This window comes from Aristolochia californica, unplaced genomic scaffold (assembly GCF_029961685.1).
Source record: "Aristolochia californica isolate CCGP_79_NKW_82.1479 unplaced genomic scaffold, dmAriCali1.0.hap1 SCAF_1, whole genome shotgun sequence".
NCBI classification, from domain to species: Eukaryota; Viridiplantae; Streptophyta; class Magnoliopsida; order Piperales; family Aristolochiaceae; genus Aristolochia; species Aristolochia californica.
Window position 1 is genome coordinate 50,824,391 of NW_027181770.1, and position 26,517 is coordinate 50,850,907.

The 26,517-nt window shown below is 39.4% G+C and overlaps 1 protein-coding gene across 1 annotated transcript in view; it reads right to left on the reverse strand.

Annotated features, from left to right (window-relative positions):
- Window positions 1-306: 306 nt before the first annotated feature.
- LOC137950074 (glyoxylate/succinic semialdehyde reductase 1-like) overlaps window positions 307-26,517 on the reverse strand; it is a 34,247-nt gene continuing 8,036 nt past the window's right edge. The window contains exons 2-8 of the mRNA XM_068796439.1: window positions 7,393-7,503; window positions 7,109-7,210; window positions 5,998-6,099; window positions 5,647-5,762; window positions 1,241-1,319; window positions 969-1,139; window positions 307-884 (exon numbers count right to left, since the gene is read on the reverse strand). Of these exons, the coding sequence (XP_068652540.1) occupies window positions 789-884; window positions 969-1,139; window positions 1,241-1,319; window positions 5,647-5,762; window positions 5,998-6,099; window positions 7,109-7,210; window positions 7,393-7,503 (777 nt within the window). The 3' untranslated portion in view covers window positions 307-788. The remainder of the gene's footprint in view (window positions 885-968; window positions 1,140-1,240; window positions 1,320-5,646; window positions 5,763-5,997; window positions 6,100-7,108; window positions 7,211-7,392; window positions 7,504-26,517) is intronic.

Consider the following 26,517-nt stretch of genomic DNA (forward strand, 5'->3'; position numbering starts at 1 on the left):
TCTCATTTTTCTCCCAATTGTTTTAACAACTCAAAATATGTACAAAACCATGTTTTCTCATAAATTATCTGCACCCTGTTGACTTGAACCGGCTTATCTACCACAAAGACCAAGTCCAACCACACAAGAAGTATAAGGAGTGGCTTCATAAGCGCACTAGGACAATCTGCTCCTACATGAGTCAGATAGCTCATTAGTATACAGGAAAAAGAGGCATGAGGGTTGAGTTTATCCAGGGAAGGTGATAGAAACTTTAAGTCATTTAGGTCAGAAAGTTAAGATAGGATTGAAAAAAAGCACAAAAAGTTAAAGAGGCAATTTCACTTCATCTAAAGTTGCTTAATCTCATTTAAGTACAATGGGGAGTAAGTGAATAACCCACTAAACACTGATTTCAGTTTTTTTTCCCGGAGTTTAAGATATGTTTGGCAGAGAAATTAGATAAGACTACTAAAAAGAAAACAAAAGCTTCCTCTGAGTGATCTAATCTCTCTTTGGATACCCGTTTTTTTTTGTTGCTATGAACATATTGAAAGTGCAACAGGAAGTATGGGTCTCTTGATCCTTTTGTTTACAACTGCAGCTAAAATGAGTGATGGCATAACACCATTTCACCTGAAAACTTTTAAAAATTACAAACTAGTCTTACTTTTGCCTTAGATTCTCTAGACTCATAATAGCCAGGCAAAGAATAGCACAAGCCCTCTCAAGTATTGCTCCATTGGACTCCTTACGTGTTGACTCGTTTGGTCCATTTTGCTCTTTGAATGAAGTGTTTTACAGGCACTTTATGCCCCACCAGAACCATCTTTTAGGCTCACGACCTCATGTACAGCTGAAAAATCATTGTCGCCATAGCCCAAGCTTCTTGCCTTTTTAAAGACCTACATAGGAAAAGTTGAACAACTATAATTAAAAGAATACAACGCACTTCAGAGAGCGAAAGAGAGACAGAAAGAGGGAGAGACCTCATTAGCTGCAGCTGCTACAGGCATGGACACTGCATTTTCGTCACCAAGAGCAAGAGCCAACCTCATATCCTTCTGCTGATGCTTGAGAGGAAAAGCAGGAGGATAACTACCCTGGATCATAGTGAGTCCCTTCAATTTGAACATTTGATTTGCAATTGCACCCAGGTCCTGAAGGATTGTATCATAACAAACACTCAGCATATTTCCAGAAGCCAATAATTCGAGGATCAAAAAACAGTTCAAAACTTTATACAATTTGTATATCCTACCAATACATCTAAAAGCGTCTGTTGGTTCAGCCCACTCCTACCGGCCAAAACGAGTCCTTCAGAAAATGCATTCATCATACTGCACAGAAAGATTTTATCCTTTCGGTTGAGAAATTCTAAAGAACAGAGGTCAAACTTGAGTAAGCTTGTCCGTTCACCAAAGTGTTTTTTTTTCTTTTTCTTATATACATTTTTCATAAGTTTATCATGAACATGCGGAAGTGAAATAAAAAAAGTTGTTTCATCCACTATAAACCATGAGAACGTGACCATCACTAGTTCAGAAATTAAATAGATAATAGCTCTTGATGGGGCTTTCTAATTAGTCCAGAATAATTTCTGAAAGGCAAGCCACCCCAACATCATCCATGTTTAACAATTTTTTGGTCTCAATTTTCCTTTTGACCAAGATGATGTAGGACTAAGTGCCATAATATTGTTCTCTTACCACGAAGGTGACTCCTAAATGTGACCATGATGGTAGATCCCTATCCCAGGTAGCCACTTCAAAGGAAGGACATGGAAGGCCTTCTAAGATTGTGAGCCCATAAAAAGCATCATGAATCCTTATTGAAAATATCAACTCCTGATTTTTAAGTATATAGGAAGCATAAAAAATTTGTTGGTCATAAAAGGTTTTAAGTCACTGCATGCCATTCAAGAATATGTAGGAGAAAAATCAACTAAAAGCAATTAATCAAAATAGATTGACAATTTAAGTGGAGAATGTTGGCCCAGGTAGTGTCTTAAGAGGGGGTGATTGAGACGAGTGATAGAGTATGTGGAGCTATGAAGGAACTACTAATACTAAGAAATGCAAGAGGAATTGAAGAGATTTGGCAGAAATGAGGATTTTCTCTTGCAAAAGGGTAGAATAAAAATTTTTCACTGGAAAATACTTTTTCAAAGCTTAGGTTTGTAAATAAATGTTCAATGAATGCTTAGGGACAAGTTTGAGTCCCACTTTTAAGTTTCTTAGCGAAACTAGCTGTTTTAGACTGTTGTACAAAAAGTTACACTTATTGACCGTGCCTACAAAGGATGGTCAATCAAGCTTTATAACATATGCCTTACAATTTTTTTTATGATCGATCATACCCAAGGGGGTTGATTGATCATGTTTTATAAGCCTGCCTATCAGCATATTGTATGATTGATCACCTATAGAGTTTGATTGATCATGCTTTATGCTAAATATATGTTGCACTTTACATGATCGATCATGTTGATTTAAAGTGTATACTATTAAGTTCTAAGCATGACAAATGCCAAAACTAAATGAATGAAAGGTTCGAAAACATTTGACTAAGCTTGAAAAACATGGTTTTGGAAATCGTTTACATGTCCTATGTTCCAAAAACATACCCATACCTAAGATTTGGAATCTAGATGACTATCCTCTTTATAAAGCTAGAGTTTTTGAAAATTTTCTACTTGACGTAGACTTTAAATCTTCAATTCTTCATTCTTCTCCAAGGTGCTTCTTCAATGTGACTTGATTCTTCATTTTGACTTCAGGTCTTGTGTTGGATTTGTTGGTTCTTCCTCATAGACTTTGTGATTGAATCACTTAAAGGGGATGCTAGTGAATTACAAATTATTAGCTTACTTAGTTTAAGTTTTGTTATCATCAAAATCCATGACATGAGTCAACGTAGGTCAACAATCTGCCCATTTTTTATGATGACAAAACCAACTTATGGAAAATGAAAAATTTCTCCCATCTTAATCTATGCATGCATGAAGAGTTTAGTTAAAAAAATTTCCAATTTTACTCTCCCCCTTAAGGTATGCTAATTTCTTTCCCCCTTTTATCATTATTCGAACAAATAAAACAATTATGGCACAAGGAGATAGACATTAAAATTCAAAGATTTTCATTGCATTATAATAAAAGTTGAATACAAAGTAGACATCAAGCACAAAATGTTCAAAAAAAAATTAAAAATATGAGATGTCAATCTTGGACAAAAAAATTGAGTCTAGACTCTATGCATTAGGTGGGGGTGGGGGTGGTGTAAGAGTAACACAAACGAGACTGTAAAGAGAAGTTATTCCATCTGAGCTTGAGAGGTCTTTATTTCTATCTGAGCTTCTTTTATCTCTTTCTGACCTTCATTAAGCTCAGCCAGATTGTCTTCTAATCAGGTCAGCCAATTCGAGCTAAAAAAAACTTTCACCTCTTTTTTCTTTTGAGAAATGCATATTGCTTGATCTGGTAACTATCGGGACTAGGCTTACGTGATGAACACTCCACCTCTTGGGCTCCTTACCCAAGCTATGCTTGGGGATCCATTCCATGTGGACATTGTCAAAACCAAACTTGCTCACCTTTACTTCCCTGGTGACCAATTTCTTCAAAACCAAACTTGCTCACCTTTACTTCCCTGGTGACCAATTTCTTCAAAACCAAACTTGCTCACCTTTACTTCCCTGGTGACCAATTTCTTCAAAACCAAACTTGCTCACCTTTACCCTAGCTATGTGTGGTGAACTTCAATTCTTGTCCTTCCTCTTCCTCTATCTTCAAATTTTAATAGAAAACTTTGACAAGATTTGGAAAAATTTCTTCGTCTACTCTAAGAATCTGCTCGTTATTGCCCAAAAAGTTGTCAATATTTTTTTTACCTCTCATTTGAAAAACCTGAAGTCGAGCTTCAAAGGCTCATGCTCCTATCTAAAAAGAATTCCATGTACCAGCTCTTCTAGGGCTTTGTGTGGAAGTGCCTTCTCCAATCTGGTAGTTCGCTAGAGTCACTTCAATTTCCCTTCAAGACATCCTCTTGGTACAAAACATCTTTTATTCTTGGATATAGGAGGGTGTAGAATCACCAAAATGAGAGGATACACCCAAGAATAGCGTTTAACAACGACAAGAAATATGAGAAAGGTGTCTAGAGCTTAGAATAGGGTTTGGCAAAGCTTGGGATGATGAAATCTGCCAAGAATCACTCCAAAATTGCAAGTTTTGGGCTTAGGAGGGTTTTGGGGAATTTTTCGAAGGCTAGGGGTTTGGAAAATTTGAATTTGGATGTGTGTAAAATGAAGCACAAAACCTGTTTAAAAAAAAATTCTTCAAGGTTGATAGATCATTCAAGGGTAGTTTGATCAATAATCGCAAGCATGATCACTCAATCTAGATAAAAGTTGATTGATTAATCAAGTGATGATCGATCAAAGGTTTACAAAAATTTCAAATATAATTTATCTTTATTCTTTTCTAATTTTAAATTAATTTTCAGTGGGGATATCTGCCATTTTTACTATTCTTGACCTAGTTAGACTTGGGTTGCTCATGCCCAATTCTCCTCTAAGCTTCGAAAATCAATCAAATCCTAAGGGCTTGGTAAAAATATATGCTAATCATTTTTTGGTGGGAACAAATTGAATTTAATTGGCCTTGTTTGAACCAATTCTCGAGTAAAGTTATGTCTAATTTCAATGTTTTCGGACCGAGAATGGTCGGGTCCTTACTTAAGCTAATGACACTCAAATTGACACAATGAATAGGAAATTCATTTTTCATTCAATCCTCAGAATTGTTGTTTCATCCATAGAATTGTGCATAACAACTTCCAACAATTATAATCATCTTTGGTGGTAAAAGAGCCATGGTGTGTTGTTTCATGGAAAACCAGGAAACCCGCATGTTAGTGGCATTTGGCAACTACCATTAGTACTCTTTCTATTAAATTTTCAATTGGTAAAATCAGCGTCAAAGTACCCTATTAATTTGACTAAGCTTGAAAAACATGGTTTTGGAAATCGTGTGCAAGTCCTATGTTCCAAAACATACTCATACTAAGATTTGGAATCTTGATGGCTATCCTCTTCATAAAGCTAGAGTTCTTGAGATTTTTCTATTTGACTTAGGTCTTCAATTCTACATTCTTCTCCAAGGTGCTTCTTCAATGTAACTTGATCTTTATTTTAACTTGAGGTCTTGCATTAGATTTGTCAGTTCTTCCTTACAGACCTTGTAATTGACTCAGTTGAAGGAGATGCATCTGAAATGCTTGTGAATTACAATTGTTAGCTTACTTAGCTTGAGTTCTATTATTATCATAATCTGGGATATAAGTCAACCTAGGTCAACAAAAAACACTACAAAACAAACATATTTTAACTAGTTTTAACAAAAAAAAAAATTATGAAAATAAAATAAAATGTTAAAACTAGTTAAAATATGTTTGTTTTTTAGTGTTTTTTGTTGACCTAGGTTGACTTATATCCCAGATTTTAACATATTAAATTATGCTTGGATTTCTAAATCTTTTAATAAGATGCATTTTCTCTAGTTTCATTCTACAAAATCCCTATGAAAAACTTGTCAATTTCCATGAAAACCTTATCCCTGAAATTTTAGTAGTCATCTCATACGTCATGAAAAGCAAAAGAAAAGTTACCTGCCCATTATCATATTGACCACAAGCTTCATTTTAGCTCCATTCCCAACTTCACCCAAATAGAAGGATTTCTTCCCCATGACATCAAAAGCAGGAGCTGCTTCCTCGTATAGTGCCTGGACAAATGAATTTGGAAAAACATGCTACTATTCAGTAAGAAGGTTTTGCCATGAAACTAGTTCTGCTCTTACTCACCTACAAGGTACACCATTTGCAAATTACAACCTTGAGGACACTCACAAAATAACGCACATCCATGGGGAGTATCCAAGCAGTAGGTATACTTGAATCCCAAATTGGAAAATAAAAATTATAAGTGCCATAGTTAAGGGATATATTGTATATATTTACCTTCTCTCCAGCAGTAAGGATGACAAGTTGGCCATCTTCAGCTGGTTTTTTACTACCAAAAACAGGGGCTTCAAGAAAATATCCACCCTTTTTTGAGATTGCCTAAAGAGATATAGAAATGTCTTCAGTCAAAAATTACTATCATTAAAAAATGACAGCTATTGAAAAATAAGTTATTAACTATTTTAAGGTTAAGTATTTCTTTTGAAATAATTATAAAAAGGGACACTGATAGGTCGTTTTCGAGATATGCAAGGAGAAGGATATTTTTTAATTACAGTCTTATTTTAAAAAGTTTTAAATGAGAGTAGAAGGTCTCTTAGCTTAAGTGACAGACAGTTGTTTAGTTAGGAGTCTTCTACTCATCTTAAGTACTAGTTTGTGTAACACGTCTAAAGGAGAATTAAGAGTCAATTTTCAACCCTAATATCCAATTTTACAAAAAACAAAAACAAAAAATAAGAGTTGCTTGCTATTCCTCTTTGAATCTCAAATTTTCTCATTTTTTCCCACTTTTTCAAGGTATCAGTGTAGGATATCTGTTGTTGAAAACTTCCCATTTATCCTATTTATTTTGTACATGTCTTAGACCCATTGCCCATGTAGGCCTCGATGTGAGGGGGAGTGTTAGTAGAAATAAACCAACATAGATTAGTGTTAGAAAATTCTTGTTGCTTCCTAACTTCAGCTAATCATTTTGGGATGGACTAATAGTAATAAAGACAAAAGTCATTAAATTTTTTTTTCAAATTCTAGTAAATATGTGCAGGACATAACAGGTAAGTTGGCTTAATAATAGTTTTTAGTTTCTGTACTTCCAGTTCAATCAAGAAAACAACGCATTTTTGTGATACTGCATTCTGAACGTAGCCACTGCCTGCCCAGTGTGCACGGAAGTTCAATCACAAAGCTGATAGTTGGCCACATTGTTTTTAGCTCATTTTCTAACAAGTCATCTATACTAAAAATAAACCAAGGTAGAATTCCAGAACCTATGACATTATCACAGTTCAGCTACTGCAGAAAGAGCAGACAGTTCCAAATATTGTGCTCAGAAATAGAAATAAATAGAAAGATCATAAAATAGTATCAGAAAGACCATAATAAAGACCTCTCTAATCTGTGTTGATGTGTCTGCATCAACTGTTGACATGTCAATGTAGCCTTTTCCACTGCATATTTCCTCAAGCACTCCGCCTTTGTCAAAGACAACCTGAAAGAGAAGAAGAATAAGAGGATAATATTTTACAATAATAATCTTTTTGAAAAATAAATTTACAATGATAATTGTAGTTGCACGAGTAATAATAATAATGTTTATATAATGTTGAGATTAGCCATAATGAATTCAAAAGATCTCAACCATGAAAAAAAAAAAGAGACAATTTTGCTGACCGATAGAGCAGCAGCTGGATCAGATAACATTGCTATTGTATACTTGCACTTCTTTATAACTGCTGCAGGGGTTTCTCCTATCGAGGCACCATGTTCAACGAGCTCTTCACACTGCAGCAACAATTTCAAAACAAATTACCAAATCAAGAACATTACCTTCTAAAACAAAAGCCTTGACAAGTGTTGAGAGTCAGGGGTATTTTAGTAATTTCTCGTGTGGGTAGATCTGTTATTTGTTAGACAAAAGGATTCAGGTTAGAGTGTTTAAAGAGATGTGGTTACTGTGTAAATCTTGTGAGTTTAGAAGGCTGTTTTACATACTTATGTTAAAGTCCTTAAGTGAGGGGCTTTTAAGTCTTTTTGTAAAATACTTCCAAGTTAGAAATAAAGCCTGATGGGGGTCAACAGTTTCCCCCCATCCAATAGGCTGTATGACAGCCCTTCTTCCTTCTTTTCCCTTCTTTTCTATTTTCTCTCCAATTTACCTACTGTTTTCCTTTTTCACAACATGCATCTGCCTTTTCTGGTTCTCATTACACAGGAATAAAACACACAATTTCAATATTCACACTGGAATAAAACGCACAATTTCAATATTCACACTGGAATAAAATGCACAATCTGATTACCGTAGACTATTATCTACTTTTCCTGGCTTTAGTCTTTCTATAAAATCGGACCAATAACCATTCAGGACTCTTCTACTTTTGAGCCCAAGTTAGCAAGTTTTCTAGTTGTTAAAAAGGGAGAAAGTATTTCTCAAATAAGTTGATTTCATTCAATTGAACACAACATACTTCTACATATTCGGTGTCTCCAATCATGCCTTAAATCACACCTTCAATTATGCCTACAATCACGCCATGGTAGATTTTTTTTCGTTTTGATTCTATAGAAGATTTCCTCTTCTGAAAGAAATCTCAAACAGCTCATGCCAACACTCCCCCTCAAGTTGGTGCGTACAGATATCTGATGCTCAACTTGCTAAGTGAGTTGCATAAGTTTTTGCTGCATATTACGCTTGGTCTGAGACAAAATATGTCATATATCCGGTCTTCTTGAGCACTCCATCAGGTGCGATCAGCGGAAGTCTATTTGTGCGATCCAATTCGGACATTCGGTTCGGTCCCGTTTGGTAATTCGGTTCGATCAAGTCTGGTCCGAGTCAAATCTGGTCTCGTCGTCTTCTTCGTCGAGAGCACTTCTGAACCGTACTCTCACGGCAAGCCAGAGATTAATTCGAGACAGTCTTCGGTGATGGGTGGCGACAGAACGTCTTCGGTGACGACAGAGCGTCTTCGGTTTTGTGGTCACGATAGAGCGTGTTTGGTAATATGGTGACGACAGAGCGTCTTCGGTGACGACAGAGTGTCTTCGGTGATGGGTACGATACAGGGAGAAAATAGGTAACCCGAGTCAGGTTGGTCCGGACCTAGTTGGTCTGGGATGACTCGGTTTGGTTGGTGCAGAAATAGTACCTCGGGTTGCTGGTACGCTGGCTCGCTGGTCCGAGTTGACTTGGGCTAGTCCAGGTCTGGCTGTGCTGAACCCGGCTATAATATGTTTCCTAAGTTAGGAAACATTTAATTTTTAAACAGTAACTTCGTCTTCCTCCCCACTTCCAGTGGAAAACAGAGGAAAGTTTCCAACCCGATGATGAATCCCGACAGCTGAAAAGGGAAACTTTCAGCCCGATGGTAACTCCCGCCATCTGAAGGTTTATGAGATATCACCTTCTCGGAACGGCAACCGTATCATCTTCCCCACGGCCAAAGGACTCTCGGCGGAAACAGAGCTCGGAAGCGGCAATTCGGAGTCATCGTCCTCCCGTGGAAACCATGCAAATGAATTTTTTTTTTCTCTCGGGTGCAGAGTCATCTTTCGTCACGGCGACTACAGAGCGGACCTGCTCTATTCTTCTCCTTTTTTTTCCTTGCCCTCTCTTCTGCTGATCCTCATCGGGGTGTTTTCGCCATCTGGTCGATCGCGTCCACCACACTCAGGTAGTTTCGGCATTGCACCGCGGGTAGTAGTCTGTCAACTTGCATCCACACCTTCTCTTCGTAGTCGGTGTCGTCCGTCGGCAGCTCTAACTGACAAACCGGGCACGAGTTCTTTGCATCAAGCCACGGAATGATACTGTCATCTTCCCTGCAACTCTGATTTCTAAAGAGCGCGGGATGAGAGATCTGTTCAATGTCTCCTCCGCAAGCTTGGTAACAAGATCCGGGACTGGTTAGCACGTGAGACGCATTGGTCGGCCAATGAGGCGAAGCTGAAGTTGATCAGTAGCACAATGACCGGGGAACTGAGGCTTCTCTTTTCTCCGTCTCGTTGGTCTGCAAGGTGGGACTTCCCTGCTAATTCGTTTCTCTTTGTGTTGAGATCATCTTCGTCGGTTGAGACTCACTGTAGAGAGGAGGCTCGTTCTTGTCCTCCCTCCCTCCCCCGTTTCCCACGCTTCCGTCGGGCATCAAATCGTAATCCAAATCTCTTCAAAACCATAGAGAGAGCGAGACCAGACCCCCCAGTGATCTCCTTCTTCTCGATTACCCTAACATGGAAAATTACACTTATTCTTCGTATTCGGATTCCGGCGATTTGTCGCCCCGATCGCGGGAGGTCAACTGCGATAATGCGTCCTGGGAGGAGCATCAGGCTACCAACTACAAGGTCAAGTTCATGTGCAGTTATGGCGGAAAAATCCAGCCCCAGCCGCATGATAACCAGCTGGCTTACATCGGCAGAGATACCAAGATTCTTGCTGCTGATCGGAATATTAAACTCGCCGGCATCATGGCTAAGCTTTTCGCGATTTGCAACGCCGAGATCTGCTGCCGTTTCACGTTCCCGCCGTCTCGCCGCAATCAAGCGAACACATCCCCACTCCCTGTCTGGTGTAGCATCGCATCAATTTATCTCCATCCCCGCTTTGGAATCAGGTCCGCAATAGGAAGCACGACGCAGGGAGAAAATGCGTCGTCCCCGAAAGATCAAAAGATTCTGATCAAATCTCTGGGTTATTAACCTACTCTGATACCATGTTAAAAAGGGAGAAGATATTTCTCAAAAAAGTTGATTTCATTCAATTGAACACAACATATTTATACAAATTCGGTGTCTCCTATCATGCCTTAAATCACACCTTCAATTATGCCTACAATCACGCCATAGTAGACTTTTTTTCGTTTTGATTCTACGAAAGATTTCCTCTTCTGAAAGATAGCTCAGACAGCTCATGCCAACACTAATCTATAAGTTATATTTTTGTTATGTAGCATACTCGGAATACTTTTTCATCAGTTTATGCATGCATTATTCGATTACATAAAATTATCCTTTTGGTAGTTGTTCATTGGGAGGTGGGTGTCGTATTGATATTGTGGCATAGAGCCTAGTTGTCACACCACTAGATTGGGCTAGGATTCGATCCTAAAACTTCGGCATGCGGCCTAGCTTACTTTGGGTGAAAAGTAAGCTAGTAAGCCTTTGTTTCAAGAAGAAACTAAGCCAAAATGAAGCGAACCGAACCTTGACAAAAAATGAGGTATCTTTACACGAATTTTGAGATGAATACATCAAGTTTACAAGGCCTATTTATAGGCAAATTGAGGATAAACTTCCCTTATCCTATATCTTACATAAACCTACAAGAATTTGCCACATAAGCAAGGCAAATACCCTTATTACTCAAATTCAAATGAGCAATATGCCATGTACCCTTATTTGTCTTAAACAACCCTATCCCAATCCCTTTTGGATAGGTAGAACTCAAATTTTGAATTTCAAAGGAAACAGCCAACCAGCCAGCTATTGGCTGCGTGGCTGTGCTGCTGTTGACCACGGGTGGCAGAGCGCAGAGCATGCAGGGCCGTGCCTGCCCTGTGTGTTCTACTCGCATCCGCTGGGCAGAAGTAGCTGGCCGCACGCACTCCTGCGCCCCGACTGCTGCAGCCGCAACTATTTCATGCCAGATTCACGTTTTTGGGTCCTATGAAGGTGGTGTTGCCCCCGGGTGGGTTTTTTTGAGGACTTGGAGTTGCCATACCATTTTGGAATACTCTTTCTGATAGTATTTCCAGTGCACCAATATTTGGCCCCACTGTGTGTGGCCCCGTCTGTGGCACTTCCAACTGTGTATCATGCTCCCACAACCCTAACGCGGACCTCCTTGTCATGCTGGTTCGTAAATAAGCTTCAACCTTCTCTTCAAATTGCCATAGCTCAGCATCTAATTGCCATTCGACTTCACTCTCCGGTAAGCCTCGCCATTTCACCAAGTATTTCTTATAATGCGGCATGCCTTGACATCATACCTCCTGATTGACAATGATGTAATCTACTTTGTGAGGAAATGTAGTGGACACATCTATGGGAGCTTGAAGTCCGATGGTGCATGAGAGGTCCAAGGGATCTTCATTATAAGGTTTCAAGTTACTTACATGACATACATTGAAGATGCACTAACAGGCCGGTAATTGCAACTGATAAGCAATGTTTCTAACCCTTCCAATGAAAGGAAATGGTCTTTCATATTTTTTCATCAAACCTTTGTTCCTTGTCCGCAACAAACAGAACTACTAAAGGTGGATTTTCACAAGCACAAGGTCGCCAACCTTGAACTCCAAGGGGTGTCTTTTCTGATTATTATACTTCTTCATCCGCTTTGTTGCTTTGTGTAAGAAAGCACAAGCAAGATTGGAACGTTCTTTCCATTTTTTGGTGATTTGCAAGGCTGCTGGGCTTTGATAGAAATTAGACGCCCTAATTCCAAACTAATTAAAGTAATAATAATAAACGCAGAAGAAAGAAAAGCAAGCATGAAAAAACAACAAGATTTATACAAGTTTGCCTCAAGGTGAGACTACGTCCTGTCTTCCGCCATTGCAGTAATCTACTATGAAGATGAAATAGTTTACAAGAGAAATCGCACACACTTACAGGTGATTTTTCTCTAACCTTTCTCGGCCGCAACTGTTTATCTTACTCCGGGTGATAAAACCCTAAGGCGCTCCCAAATATAAAAAGAAAATTAGGGCAACCGGATTACAAGTGTGAAATCCCCAAACTACCCTTAATGAGACAACAATCAATATATCATGGATCTGGCGGGGGCTCCGCCCCCAAACTCCCCTTCCAAACCCCATGGTGACCTTACCGCAAAAGTCGACCCGGGTGCCGACTTAGCGTAAGGCGTTGATTAGGCTTCACAACTTAAAAGGTTCCTCCTAGACTTGCTCAAAAGTACACTATGAGGCATGACGGTTGTTGACCGGTTGCCAATTCAAATAGACTATGGCCGGTAGATTCACTTTTTCGCAAGTTATATGAGAACTGGGGCACATCATGTAGCTCTAGCTAGTTCTTCTAATTGGCATTTACAAAGTGTTGTAAAAATTCCTCCAAGATGGTGGCATTGATCTGATCCGTCTACCCATTGGTTTGAGGATGGAAAATTGTGGAAAAATTTAAGGGTAGTTTCAAGAATTTTGAAGAGTTCGGTCCAGAACTTACCCATGAATTAAGGATCTCGATCACTTATAATTGTGTTCGGCACCCCCCAATGCTTCACTACATTGGCCATAAATGTTTTTGCTACCTCCTCCACCGTATAATCTCTCGGTACAGCCACGAACGTATTATAATTCGAAAATTGGTCTACCACCACCATAATGGAACCGAGGCCCTCTGCTTTTTTGAGTCCAAAAATAAATTCCATAGAGACAGCTTGCCATGTTCTTTCTAGAATAGATAGGGTTCAAGCAAAACCCTAGGTTTTTGTCGTTCCACCGTATCTTGTTGGCAAATAAAGCAATTGAAAACGTACTCTTCCACATCTTGCTCCATTCCAGGCTAATAGTAATTGCCTTTTAATAGAGCAACTGTTCGCCTTGGTCCAGGATATCCAGCCAACTTGGTGTCATGACATTCCCACAACAATTCACGTCGAAGACCATCGTGTTTGGGAACAAACAATCGTCCCCCTTTTGTGCACAAAAGGCCCTCATTCAACCAAAATTGACGTGTACCTCCAAGAGCGGCAGGAGTCTTGTCGAAGACCTACCTTGATGCAATCGGTTAAAGTTGTACAAACCTGGCTAAGAGAAGCAATAGTGTCTAGTTTAAGTGCAGTTAGTTCAGCTTTGCGGCTTAAGGCATTGGCTACATTGTTGTTCTTACTAGGTTTGTACTCGAGCAACATGTCAAATTCTGCCAAGAAGTCTTGCCATTGAGCTTGCTTTGGGCTAAGCTTCATTTGTGTGAGAAAGTCGCTAGATGCTACTTTATCCATCTTCACTACAAACTTCGATCCCAACAAGTAATAGCACCTAGTGTGTAAACAATGCACAATGGCTGTTCTTGAACGATATAGTGCTACTCCATCTCATTAAGCTTTCGACTCTAGAAAGTGATCGTACGTCTGTCCTATTATAAAACACCACCAATGGCAAAGTCAAAGGCATCGATAGCTGCCTCAAAAGGTTTGCTGAAATCGGCAAGCTGCAGAACCGGTTCTTTGGTGACCGCATCTTTGAGGGACTCATACACTTCTTGGCACTTGCTCGACCAATGCCATTGTTGCCTCTTCTTCAAAAGATCTGTCAAGAGAGCCATTAAGTCTGAAATTCCCTTAATGAATTTCCAATAGTAGTTCACGAGCCCAAGGAAACTCTGCAGTTCCGATACTTTGGTTGGAAGGCACCAGTCAGCAAAGGCTTACACCTTCTTTTCGTCCATCCATATTCGTTCTCCTTCGATCCAATGTCCCAAAAATAACAACTCCGATAGGGCAAATGAGCACTTCTCCCTTTTGATGAAAATAATGTTCTTTCGCAACACCTCGAACACTTTCTTCAAGTGATGCAAATACTCCTCCATGTCTCTACCATACACAATAATTTCATCCAAATAGACGACTACAAATTGATCCAGAAAAAGCTGGAAAAGTTTGTTCGTAAGAGTACAAGCCAAACGGCATGACAAGAAACTTGTATGAACCATACCTCGTTATGCATGTGGTCTTTTTCTCATCTCTTTGAGCGATTCGAACTTGATAGTAACCCGACCTCAAGTCAAGCTTACTAAAGCACGAGCATGACGGAGTTGATCAAACAAGTCCACAATGAGGGGAATTGAATACTTGTTCTTTGTCATCGCTTTGTTCAATGCCCAATAGTCAATGTATAACCTCATGCTACCATTCTTCTTTTGAAAACGTACAGGTACGCCGAACGGAACTTTGGAAGGTTGGATGAACCTGGCTTCAAGCAACGCCCCAAGTTGGTTTCGAAGCTCCTCCAATTCTTTCAGTGTCATGCGGTAGGGTGCCTTGGCTGGTGGTTTAGCACCCCGCTCAAGCTCGATCATGTGGTCAACCTCCTTCCATGGAGATAACTTCTTTGGAAATTCCTTCGGCATTAAGTCCTTGAACTCCATTAGGACTTTTTCTATATCGGTCGGCACCAATTGATTCTAAACCCGTTGTTCTTTTGCTATAAAAGCATTACGAAAAGTAGACTCTCCTCGCTTAAGTCCTTTCTTAAGCTAGAGAGTTGTATGCATCGCGGGTTTCCCCTTAACACTATCCCCATTATCTGATATTATACAAGGCCCAACCACATCCATAATCCCTACAACTCCCAAATAGGGTATTACAAATGCCTTGCAATTACGAAGAAATTCTATGCCCGAAATTATATTAAAATGGTCTATGTGAACAACGACAAAATCGAGAAAGTCTACCCACTTTCCAACAACGATTCGGGGGTGCTTTGCCATGCCAAGCATCACCTTGGCCGCTGAATTGATAACCTTCATTCGACTATCATCTTGCTCTCATCTTATGTTTAGTTGTCTTGCTTCCTCCACCAAAACGAAGTTGTGGGTAACCCCTGTGTCGATCATGACTTTTGTTTTAATGTCATTGAGCAAAACATCTAAATAAATAAGTTCTTGTTTAGGTCTTACCACCAGTGTTGTAAACCTTTCGATGTGTGCTTGAATGGAGTTGAGTAACATCATTGAACCCATTCTAGGTTTGTTATTTGGTTGCTCAATGGCTTCATCCTTTTTTATGGCATTCAATTGCTCTTTTTCGAACAATCCCACATGTGATCACCTTCTTAAATAAAACATTTAATCTTTTTATTAGAAGAACATTTGTCCATAAAGTTCTTCTTTTTTTCCCTGTTTTTAGAGTTCTGATTCTCGTTCTTGGAATTCCGGTTCCAAGATTGCTTCTTCTTGCATTCTTCTTGTACCCATTTTTGTCAACTTTTGTGGATTTAGAGGCGTTTTCATCAGATTTTCTCTCAAAATCTGTTAACTTTTGGATGGTGGCTAAAGCGGTTGCAAGCGTCTTCACATCTTGACACCTTGATTTTCTTGCTCAGCCCATGGACGAAGTCCAACCAAAAATGAAAATAACCGATCATCGTCGGCCATGTAAGGAATACTTAGTATTAACGAAGTAAAGGATTGGAAGTTCCTTTTTTTGTAATGCCCACAATTCCTTGCTCGCTAGGTAGTCGACATCTTCTGAAAACAAATGGAGCTTCAATTCGTACTTGAAATCTTTCCAAGTATCTACCAAGTCTTTTCCATCCTCGGCATCACCCATTCTCCTTCTCCACCTTAAAATAGCATCATCAACAAAGAACATGGAAGCAATACTAACCTTTAGTTCTTCGTTTGAGAGTTTAGAAGCTTTTTCCATTCTCATCCGCATCTCTTCTAGCTCAGACCGCATCTCGTCTAAGTTGTTACACGTGTCCGCTTTTACCACTGCAATGATATTATGAACATCGTCCCCTAGCCCTTGAAGCGCCTCAAGGCTATGTTGTCGGAAGTCCACCACCTCTTGAATCTTCTCCTCCCAACTCGAGCATTGGAACTCTACCTTCTCGAACCTTGATTCAAATGAAGTTAAAAGAGATTCAGTTTCAGAGATTTTCTTCTTACCTTTGTTTAGAAGAATTTCCATCATCGGTTCCGAGGAAGCCATGGTTGAAACGCTTATGCTCTGATACTAGTTGTCACACCACTAGATCAGGCTAGGATTCTCCTTAAACTTCGGTGAGCGGCCTAGCTTACGTTGGGTGAAAAGTAGGCTAGAAAGCCTTAGAAGAAACTAAGCCAAAATGAAGAGAACTGAGCCTAGACAGAAATAAAGTATTCTTTGCATGAATTTTGAGATGAATATATCAAGTTTACAAGACCTATTTATAAGTAAATTGAGGATAAATCTCCCTTATCCCATATCTTACATAAACCTATGAGAATTCACCACATAAGCAAGGCAAATCCCCTCATTATTCAAATTCAAATGAGCAATATCCCATGTAACTTTATTTGTCTCAAACAACCCTATCCCAATCGCTTTAAGATAGGTAGAACTCAAATTTCGAATTTCAAAGAAAACAGGCAGCCTGCCAACTAGATGCTGGCCACACGGTTATGTAGCTGCCGGCCATGCTTGTGCACGCTATGTGTCATGCCGCGCACACGCCCTGCACTCTACCGCCTGCGTGCCCCGCCGCCCGACATGCTTCTGCTGCTCAACCGCGCATACGCCTAGGCAGCAACAGCTGGCCATGTGTGCCCTTGTGCCCCATCTGCGGCTGTTTCGTGCTAGATTGACATTTTTGGGCCCTATGAAGGAGTTGCTGGCCCCAGGTGGGCTTTTTGAGGACTTGGTGTTGTCATACCATTTTGGAATGCTCTTTCTGATGGTAATACCAGTGCACCCATATTTGGCCCTGCCATGTGCAACCCCGTCGGTGGCACTTCCGACTGCGTATCACTAGTGCTCAAGAACCATCACTGACTAGTTGTCACATCACCATATAATATAGTGTGTCTATAGCACAAAGGAGGGGTGACCACTTGATTCGATAATTAGACCTTGAGCCCATGATCCTAATTGCCCGTTCATTTCACATCCTTTAATCTTAGGAATTGGCCCAACTTTTTTGTAAGATATATGATTCTTTGGGAGTGAAAATGATCACATAAATACTTTATTTGATGCATCTAGCCACTAGAGAATTCGTGTTTTTTACAAAGTTTGAAGGTTTTATTCCAAGAGAAACTCATCTCAGGAGTAACATTCTAATTTCAAGAGAAATCAACAAACCCAAGAAATTACTGATTATACTTAAAATTATAAATATTCTAACCCCCTAAATGATTTTTCAAATAACTACTCAAAATTGTTTAATGAAAATTATTTTCAAAATTTTTTTATTCCAAGAGAAACTCATCTCAGGAGTAACATTCTAATTTCAAGAGAAATCAACAAACCCAAGAAATTACTGATTAAATTTAAAATTATTAATATTCTAACCCCTAAATGACTTTCAAATAACTACTCAAAATTGTTTAATGAAAATTATTTTTCAAAAAAATTTATTTAAAACTTTATGGAATAGGGCCCAATGGACCTCACATGTTGGGTTTGGGATCAAACTCAATTGGAGGACGCTTTAAGCTAAAATTTGAGTTTGAATAGGAAGTTGAGATAGAGGAGAAATCCTTGTTAGAATCAAATAGGTCGATAGGCCACTGAACTCCACATGCTAAGGAGGTCATACCATGTCTCAAATAAACTCTACACCATCTTGTGAGTGAGGGACCTACCATCAAGGAGCAGCTGCTAAAAAGGATTGGTGGACTTCAATTAAAGGAGGAGAAACTTCTACAAAAAGATATGTGCTCCTAATTACATAATTCTTGCAAATCTAGAAATTTTGATAAATTCATGAAAATTCGGGTCTATCACTGGGACAATATCAGCTTCTATGTATTCAGTCATTTCTATTTTTACAATAAGAAATTTTTAGTTTGCAGTATATTATGCCAAATTATTTTTGAAACATGCTCTCCTCTTTAAGACTCCAGTTTCACAACAAAAGTTTTACAAAAAATGGCAAAATCATTAGGAAATCCTTTATTTTCTTTTTTTTTAAAAATTAAAAGGAACTGTTTCTTTATTCATCCTATTTCACTCATTCACTAGGATCGGACACATTTCAATTTGATGAATTCATTTATACATATCACAGTTATCATCATCATTGGAGCCCTATTCGGATCAGCAGCATGAGTAACCTCCTCCATTCCACTCCATCTTGCTACTTCTATTCCTAGCTTGGCATTTTTCAACACTTTCATCCATGTCGCCTTCTTTCTGGTCCATAAATCAACATAGACAAAACCTTTCATGTTGCATAAGCTCAAACTGCAGCTCCTTGCATCTAATATATTGCTTGCCAATTGGCTTTCTTAATTTGGTCAAGTATCCACCTAGCATTCTCATCTCTGCACCTTAATCTTCTATATCAGGAGCTTATTCACTAACCAAGACTTCTCTGAATGGCTGGTCTTACATTTGTCTAACAGCTCACTTGTTAATTAACCACTCCAAAAAAGTATGACTAGAACAATGTCAATAAATATTGCAATAACTTCATTTATTTATTTTTATAATGGTTATGCAATCTTCCAGAGTTAAGTGTTGAAACTAGTGATAATGTCCTGGACAGCAGGTGAGTGTCTTTAGCTGAGAAGAGCTTCACAGAACTCAAAACACTTCAGAGTTCTCACAAATACAATATATTGAAACCGAAACAATCAACCAATCATACAGTCAACCAGAATGCGTCCATTGCAAACACTCTGTTTATTCAAAAACTCATATTCTATGGATAAGTGTAGGTTTTGCACCTTTTTCTTCAAAATGGTGGATAGCCTAGATACGACCTCTTTTGTCAATACATAAAAAATATTATTAGCAGACCTCAAGGTGTTCTAACAAGAGACTACCAATGGAATGCAAATGTCTTTGATTTCTTTGAACAAGTATCAAAAGCACAATGGCAGATTGGAAACTTCCTTTTTATCCAACAAATAACTATAGCTGAATTACCTTTAACTATTAAATTAAAGGTACCGAGAATTTGTTTGAAGTATTGACTTAAGGGCCAAGCTTCCAGCCAATGGGCCCAGGAAAAGCTATGAGAACAGAGCCTTGATGACACACCCTTCTCACCAACCCCCCACCCCACCCCCCACACACACACACAACGGAATGCCTCTAGTACCAAATTTAATTTTTTTTTTGCTGGGCTATGCGTGATTTTCCCTTTGTTGATGTATGTTTCTATTTGCAAATTGATTTAAAACTAAAATTCAATACAAATAAAATCAAACATCGCAACAAACACATTGGTTTATAGTTGTTCACAACCTAAACTCAGGTTGCTATACCCACTCCAAAAGTGCCTCCACCACTAAGAGACTTACAACAGCTCCAACTAGGCTACCCAAGATTAGGCTCACAAGGGATATTACAAAATTAATAGGCTACACAAGCCTATACCCACAGAGGTATTTTCAGCAACCAAGCACCACCTCAAAGGCTTTACAGATAATATGGGTTGAGGATTTGGTCTCACCTAAACAAGGATTGACCAAACACGATTGCAAGAGTTGTTTGATTGTAATTTTTAGTGCATACAAAGCCTCCTATGTAGGCTGTTTCACAACGATAAGAATAAAATTGATTACATTTAATTCTATTTGCCTAATGTGAAGAACAACTAAAATTTAGTCTTTACTTGATCTTAAAATATAAAATTCAACTGTAAACACAGGATTGGTTTTGTAATCAAAGGGGCCTTTTCAAAGCAGTTCAAGATAAATCCAATTTGACAATATGAGCACACACTTGGTTGGCTGAAAACAATGAGTAATTTCAAATTAAAATAGCACAAGTTCAACCAAATGAGACCAAGCACATTCAATAATTTCCAAAGGACTAGCTCATATATACTTCAAATGTTGAAATGCATCTCAACCAGACAAAGCTTATGCAAATACAAGCAATACCAATTTTGCTAAAGTGTATGAGATAAGAATAGAAAAACAACACTTCTAGCAATCATAACAATCATACAAACCATAACAATTTTGCTAAAGTGTATGAGATGATTTGAAGGGACCACTCTCTCATTTTTAGAAAGAGCTAAACAATCACAGATTTTATAATAAATGCTCTAAGATATTTAGCTCTTTCTAAAAATGAGAGAGTAGTCCCTTCAAATCTCTATTGGAAGCAATAGTGGGCAAGCAACTCAAAGAAAGATAAAGGAAGAAGAAATAACAAAGGAGAAACAAAAGAAAAGGAAATTCTTTAATACAATTGCTTACTCTTTTTACAAAGCTTGAGTACATGGGTATTTATACAACTCAAAAGATACTAATCAATAGATACATCTTATCACTCCAAAAGTCACCAATCAATAGATGTATCTTATCACATCAAAAGACATTAGTCAATGGATGCATCTTATCACATCAAAAGACATTAATCAAGGGATGCATCTTATCACATCAAAAGACATTAATCAAGGGATGTATCTTATTTTCGATTTTGTTGAACAGCCTGTAGTAAATTGACAATAACTTCTTCTAGAAAACATCAATTCATGAATGGTCTGATTCATTGGAACCTAGACAGCTATAACTTTCCAATGACAGATTATTTGCACCATTTAAATGAACAGAGGCCCTTCAAATATTTATTTGATTCCAATCAAGTTTAATATCCAACACCCCCTCTTAAACTTGATATCTTTGCAACACCGATAAACATTTTCAGCTTCTGAAAACTTTCATATTTGAGAGGCTTTGTGAAAATGTCAGCAACTTGATCAAGTGACTTCACATATTCCATCTCAACTTCCATTTTTTCAACACACTCTCGGATGAAATGATATCTTGTATATGCTTGGATTGATCATGAAACATTGGATTCTTTGCTAGAGCAAGTGTGTTACGGCCCCGGATCTAACATGGCGATTCGTACGGAAGAAGAAAAGAAAATAGAAAATCAAGCCGAAGGGAAACTTGAGGACCCTCGAGCTCGTTTGGGAGAACTCAAACCCTCTGTTTTAACCTAAATTCAGACTTTTTCTTTTTCATTCCATTCCCCCTCTAAATAGGGTTCATGTCTACAACGTTCAAGAAAAATTACAATTTTGCCCCTCCATGGTATTTAACTTGAAAAGTAAACTAAATGACTAATTAACTGACTCAGTCAGAGTCATTGACTCAGCCATGGTGTCTCTGCCTGACTCGGCCTGCTATTGGGTTCATAACATTACACCCCCCCTGGAGAACGAGTATGTCCTTAAGGTCGTAGGTAGGGATGTGTGCCGACGTCGCCCCATCTCCCCAAGTAGCATCTCTGCCCTCCATCAATCCTGGACTGGTGTGAAACAGCCCCTCACGGTGGCCCTCATTGGCAAGGTTGCACTGCCCACACTTTTCCAGCATGGCAGCAACAACATCATGACCAGCCCCCTGGGATTGAGAAGACTCAGCAGTACTAACCCCCTCAATTTCCTGCACCTTGAAACACTCAGAGGCCTGAAACCATCATGGAAAACAGGATCTGCATGGTGACGATGTATGGTTGGTTGAGCCATTCCATAGTGTAGTGCCAAGGCAGCAAAGATTGCTTCAACTGCCCCAGCTGCCCCCAGGAGATGACCAGCTGCACCTTTTTGTTGAGACAATGCCACAACCCCTGAACTTCCATTGTCTTCAACAACATCACCCAGTGTAGTGGATGTGTCATGAGCATGTACATAATCCACTGGATTCGGATGAAGCCCTGACTGGTGTAGCGCAGTAGTCATAGCCAAAATGGCCCCCCTCCCATCAGTATGTGGCTGAGTAATGTGATCAGAGTCACCTGACATTCCATGGCCACGCATCTCAGCATAAATACTGACTGTACATTCCTTCCCACTGCGTTTCCATCCATCAAATGCTTTGAGGAGTGCTATATGATCACTGTGAGAATCCCCAGCAAAGGATCTCTTTGCAGCATCAGCTTCCTCTTTCCTGCTTATTGGCAGAACAAATGGATCCCTATGTGCAAGAGCAGCAGCAATTGTCAATGCAGGATCAAGGCACTGGAAAATACATCTCATGAGAAGCATCTTTCCAATATTTGGATCCAAAGGAAGAGTGCAGAGGTGACGACCAAGAGGATCCCTATGTGCAAGAGCAGCAGCAATTGTCAATGCAGGATCAAGGCACTGGAAAATACATCCCATGAGAAGCATCTTTCCAATATTTGGATCCAAAGGAAGAGTGCAGAGGTGACGACCAAGAGGATCCCTATGTGCAAGAGCAGCAGCAATTGTCAATGCAGGATCAAGGCACCCGATTTTATCAAGGGCTCCAATTGTTTTCAGCAGTTCGATCACATTCTGAACAGATTGGGGATCCGGCGGTTGAAGAGCCTTTGCTAGGAATAAAGCAATCTTTCCAAGTTGTAGACTTTTTATATGAAGGCATAGCTCTTGTAAAGGGATCCGAAAAATTTCAGGTTACTGGTACTGCGGCATGGCATCATAGATAAGCTTCAGGTAAAGCCTGTAGCAAACACCAGGCTGCACCCGCCCTGCACGTCCTCTCCTCTGAGGAGCTGAAGCCATATTCAAGAAGGTAACAAACAAGCCAATTTGTTCAAAGCATCATAACTAGTCTCCTTCCCACAGTCTAGCACGTGCACTACATCATCAATGGTGATACTGCTCCCCGCAATATTTGTTGCCACCACTATTTTCCTCAAACTACTTGGTGGTCAGTCAAATATTTCACGCTGGTTAGCTGTGGACATTGAACCATGAAGAGGAAGAATTAGGCACTTGTTAGAATCACCAAGAAGTTTATTCCCTTTGATCTTTTCAAGAAGTTTAGATATTTCATCCCAGCCTGTGAGGAATACAAGGATTGCTCTATCATAATGAGAAGTGGCAATTTCTGCCCCCTCCTCTTCTTGCACATTTCCATTAGAGCAAACACAACTTAATAACATGCTTAAATCAAATTTAATCAATGCAACTGATTCAAGCTCAGAAAAGACATCAACAACACCTAACTTAATATCACAGTCATCATCTGTTATAGCAAGATTATCAAAGTGCAAACCAATTCCCATCTCTAAGATATGCCCAGGCATAGTTGCTGAGAAAATCATGCTCTGTCGGTCAGATGGAATTTGTTCAAAAAGAACTTCTACATCCTCTTCGAACCCAACAACAAGCATTTGGTTAGCTTCATCAAGCACCAGATACTGCACTTCACTTAATTGGAGGTTGTTACTATTAACCAAAGCAATTATACAGCCTTTCAACTTGAATTCCACGGATTTTGACAAACAGGAACTGCACATATTCTTCTGCAACAGCGAATTCGTCTCCTCGGCACGCCTGGCGATTTCACCCATACCACCATCAGGGTCTTTGTCCTGTTTTGGCCATTTCCGACCAAAAATCATTGTGCCGAAAGTGTCTTCTTCCCTCACTGCCACACTCTCCACGGCGAAATCAATTGTTTTGGGTTTTTGGTCTTCCGTGTTCCCAGCACCGTCATCGCCGAGAAAAACTACCTTAGGAAGCTTTCCCCGACGGCGAATAGCAGAGGCATCTAGCCGGAATTTGTCGTGGAGCTTCTCGGCTTGGGAATTTCCAGTCTCCCCGATTGCTGATTTCACAACTCTGGGTGTTGGCGCTGGATTTCCATGCTCAGAGGAAATCCCTGTTGGACGGCCATTCTCGACGGTGAATGGGGAGTCTCGGGAATTTTAAAGACAGAGGCCCCACAGTGGGCACCATTCCCATTTTTCCCTTGTTCGATCTGCGCTGCAATTTGCCGATTCCTGGCGGTGAACATCAGCAAATCGGGGCTGAAGTTTCGAAAAGGGTTGGCGCTCGTCGGACTGTTCCGAAGCGTTTTGTGCCCCATAAGCTTCAACCCTTGGATTTCCAGGCTCCCCATGTTCGGAATGCCCAGCTCTGGATTGCGCCGTTGGAATTCCCTGCTTGATGCAACCCAACTCTTCATCTTCCGAAATGGTGACCTCCCGTCCTGAAAAAAATTTGACGCTTCTCGAATTCTAGCAACCTATCTTCCATGTTAATGGCAGACTGATGTAGCATTGTTGAGATTTCGTCGCAGAGTACTGTGCATATTTTATCTACTATCCACGAATCGCTCATTATTTCAGCTCTGATACCAATTTGTTACGGCCCCGGATCTAACACGGTGATTTGTACGGAAGAAGAAAAGAAAATAGAATATCAAGCCAAAGGGAAGCTTGAAAACCCTCGAGATCATTTAGGAAAACTCAAACCCTCTATTTTAACCTAAATTCAGACTTGTTCTTTTTCATTCCATTCCCCCTCTAAATAGGGTTCATGTCTACAAGGTTCAAGAGAAAAATTACAATTTTGCCCCTCCATGGCATTTAACTTGAAAAGTAAACTAAATGACTAATTAACTGACTCAGTCAGAGTCATTGACTCAGCCATGGTGTCTCTGCCTGACTCGTTTTGCTATTGGGTTCATAACAAAGTACCAATTTGTTGTCTATCATAATCTTGGTTGCTTTACTTAGTTCTAAATGGAGCTCCTTTAATAGTCTTCTTAACCAAATTGCATGATAGGCAAAAGAAGTTGCAGCAATATACTCAGATTCACATGTTGAGAGAGTGACTATTCCCCCAAAAGAAGACAAACCCAGTAGTGCCATTTCTATCATCAATATCTCCAGCATAGTCACTATCACAATACCCTCTCAACTTGAATTCATTTGAAGATGAATAGAAATTTCCATAGTCAAAGGTACCTTTGAGATAACGAAGAATCCTTCTAGCTGCTTTCATGTGCATTTCAGAAGGATTTTCCATGAATCGACTCACAATTCCAACTGAAAACAAAATATCAGACCTGGTACAAGTCAAGTACCTCAAACTTCCCACAAGGCTTTTGAATAAAGTTGGGTCTACTCTTGCTCCATCGTCCATTTTAGAAAGTTTCTTGCCACATTCCATGGGGGTATTGGTGGGATTACAATTTACCATGTTTAATTTCTTGATCACTTCCTTTGCATAAGCCTCTTGAGAGATGAAAATTCCATCCTCCATTTGCTTTACTTCAATTCCCACGTAGTAAGACATGAGGCCCATGTTACTCATTTCAAATTCTTGAGTCATAGACTTCTTGAAGTCTTCAAACATTCTTGGATTACTTCCTGTGAAAATAAGATCATCCACATAGACACAAACAAAAAATAATCCTCCATTTCCTTGTTTTCCATAAAGTGCATATTCATGCATGCACCTAGTAAAATCATTCTCTTGGAAATACTTATCAAGACGGCTATACCAAGCTCTTGGCGCTTGCTTGAGTCCATACAAAGCCTTCTTCAATTGTAGCACTTTGTTTTGATGGCCTTTAACAACATATCCTAATGGTTGTTCAATGTAGACCTCTTTTAGATAACCATTCATAAAAACAAACTTTACATCCATTTGATGAATCTTCCAATTATTTTGAGCTGCAAGAGAAATTAGCAATTGGATCGTCTCTAGGCAAGCAATAGGAGCAAATACTTCTCCATAGTCAACGCCATTTTTTTGCTTGTACCCCTTAGCAACTAACCTCTTTGTATCTCTCTACCTTCCCCTTGGAATTCTTCAGCTTTGAATACCCATTTAACTCCAATAGCCCGATGACCACTTGGAAGAGAAACAAGTTTTCAAGTGTCATTCTTTTCAATGGCTTGAATTTCTTCATTCATGGCTTGTGTCCACCTTTTCTCTTATACAGCTTCTTCAAAACTCAAAGGTTCATCATTAGAGAAAAAACAAAATAAGTTTTCATCTTCTAACTTTTCAGTTTCATTGCAGATGTCTTCAAGGTTCCAATATCTTTGAGGTCCTTCAATTGATTAAGATGAAGGTGAAGAAAATGACGATGATGCTTGAGATAATATATTTGGTGAGGTTGGAGTAATTTCACCTTGAGTTTGTTGCACTACAGACTCTTCTTCTTCAAAGTATGGACGAAAATCATAGACTCCTTCCTCATTATCACTCCAATCACATGAAGCATCTTCTTCAAACTCAACATCTCTACTTACTAGAATTTTATTATTGCTAGGATTGAAGACCTTGTAGCCTTTTGAATTTTTGTCATAGCCAATGAACACAAACTTCTTGCTTCTATCATCGAGATTAGATCTCTCTTGTTCTGGAACATGAACAT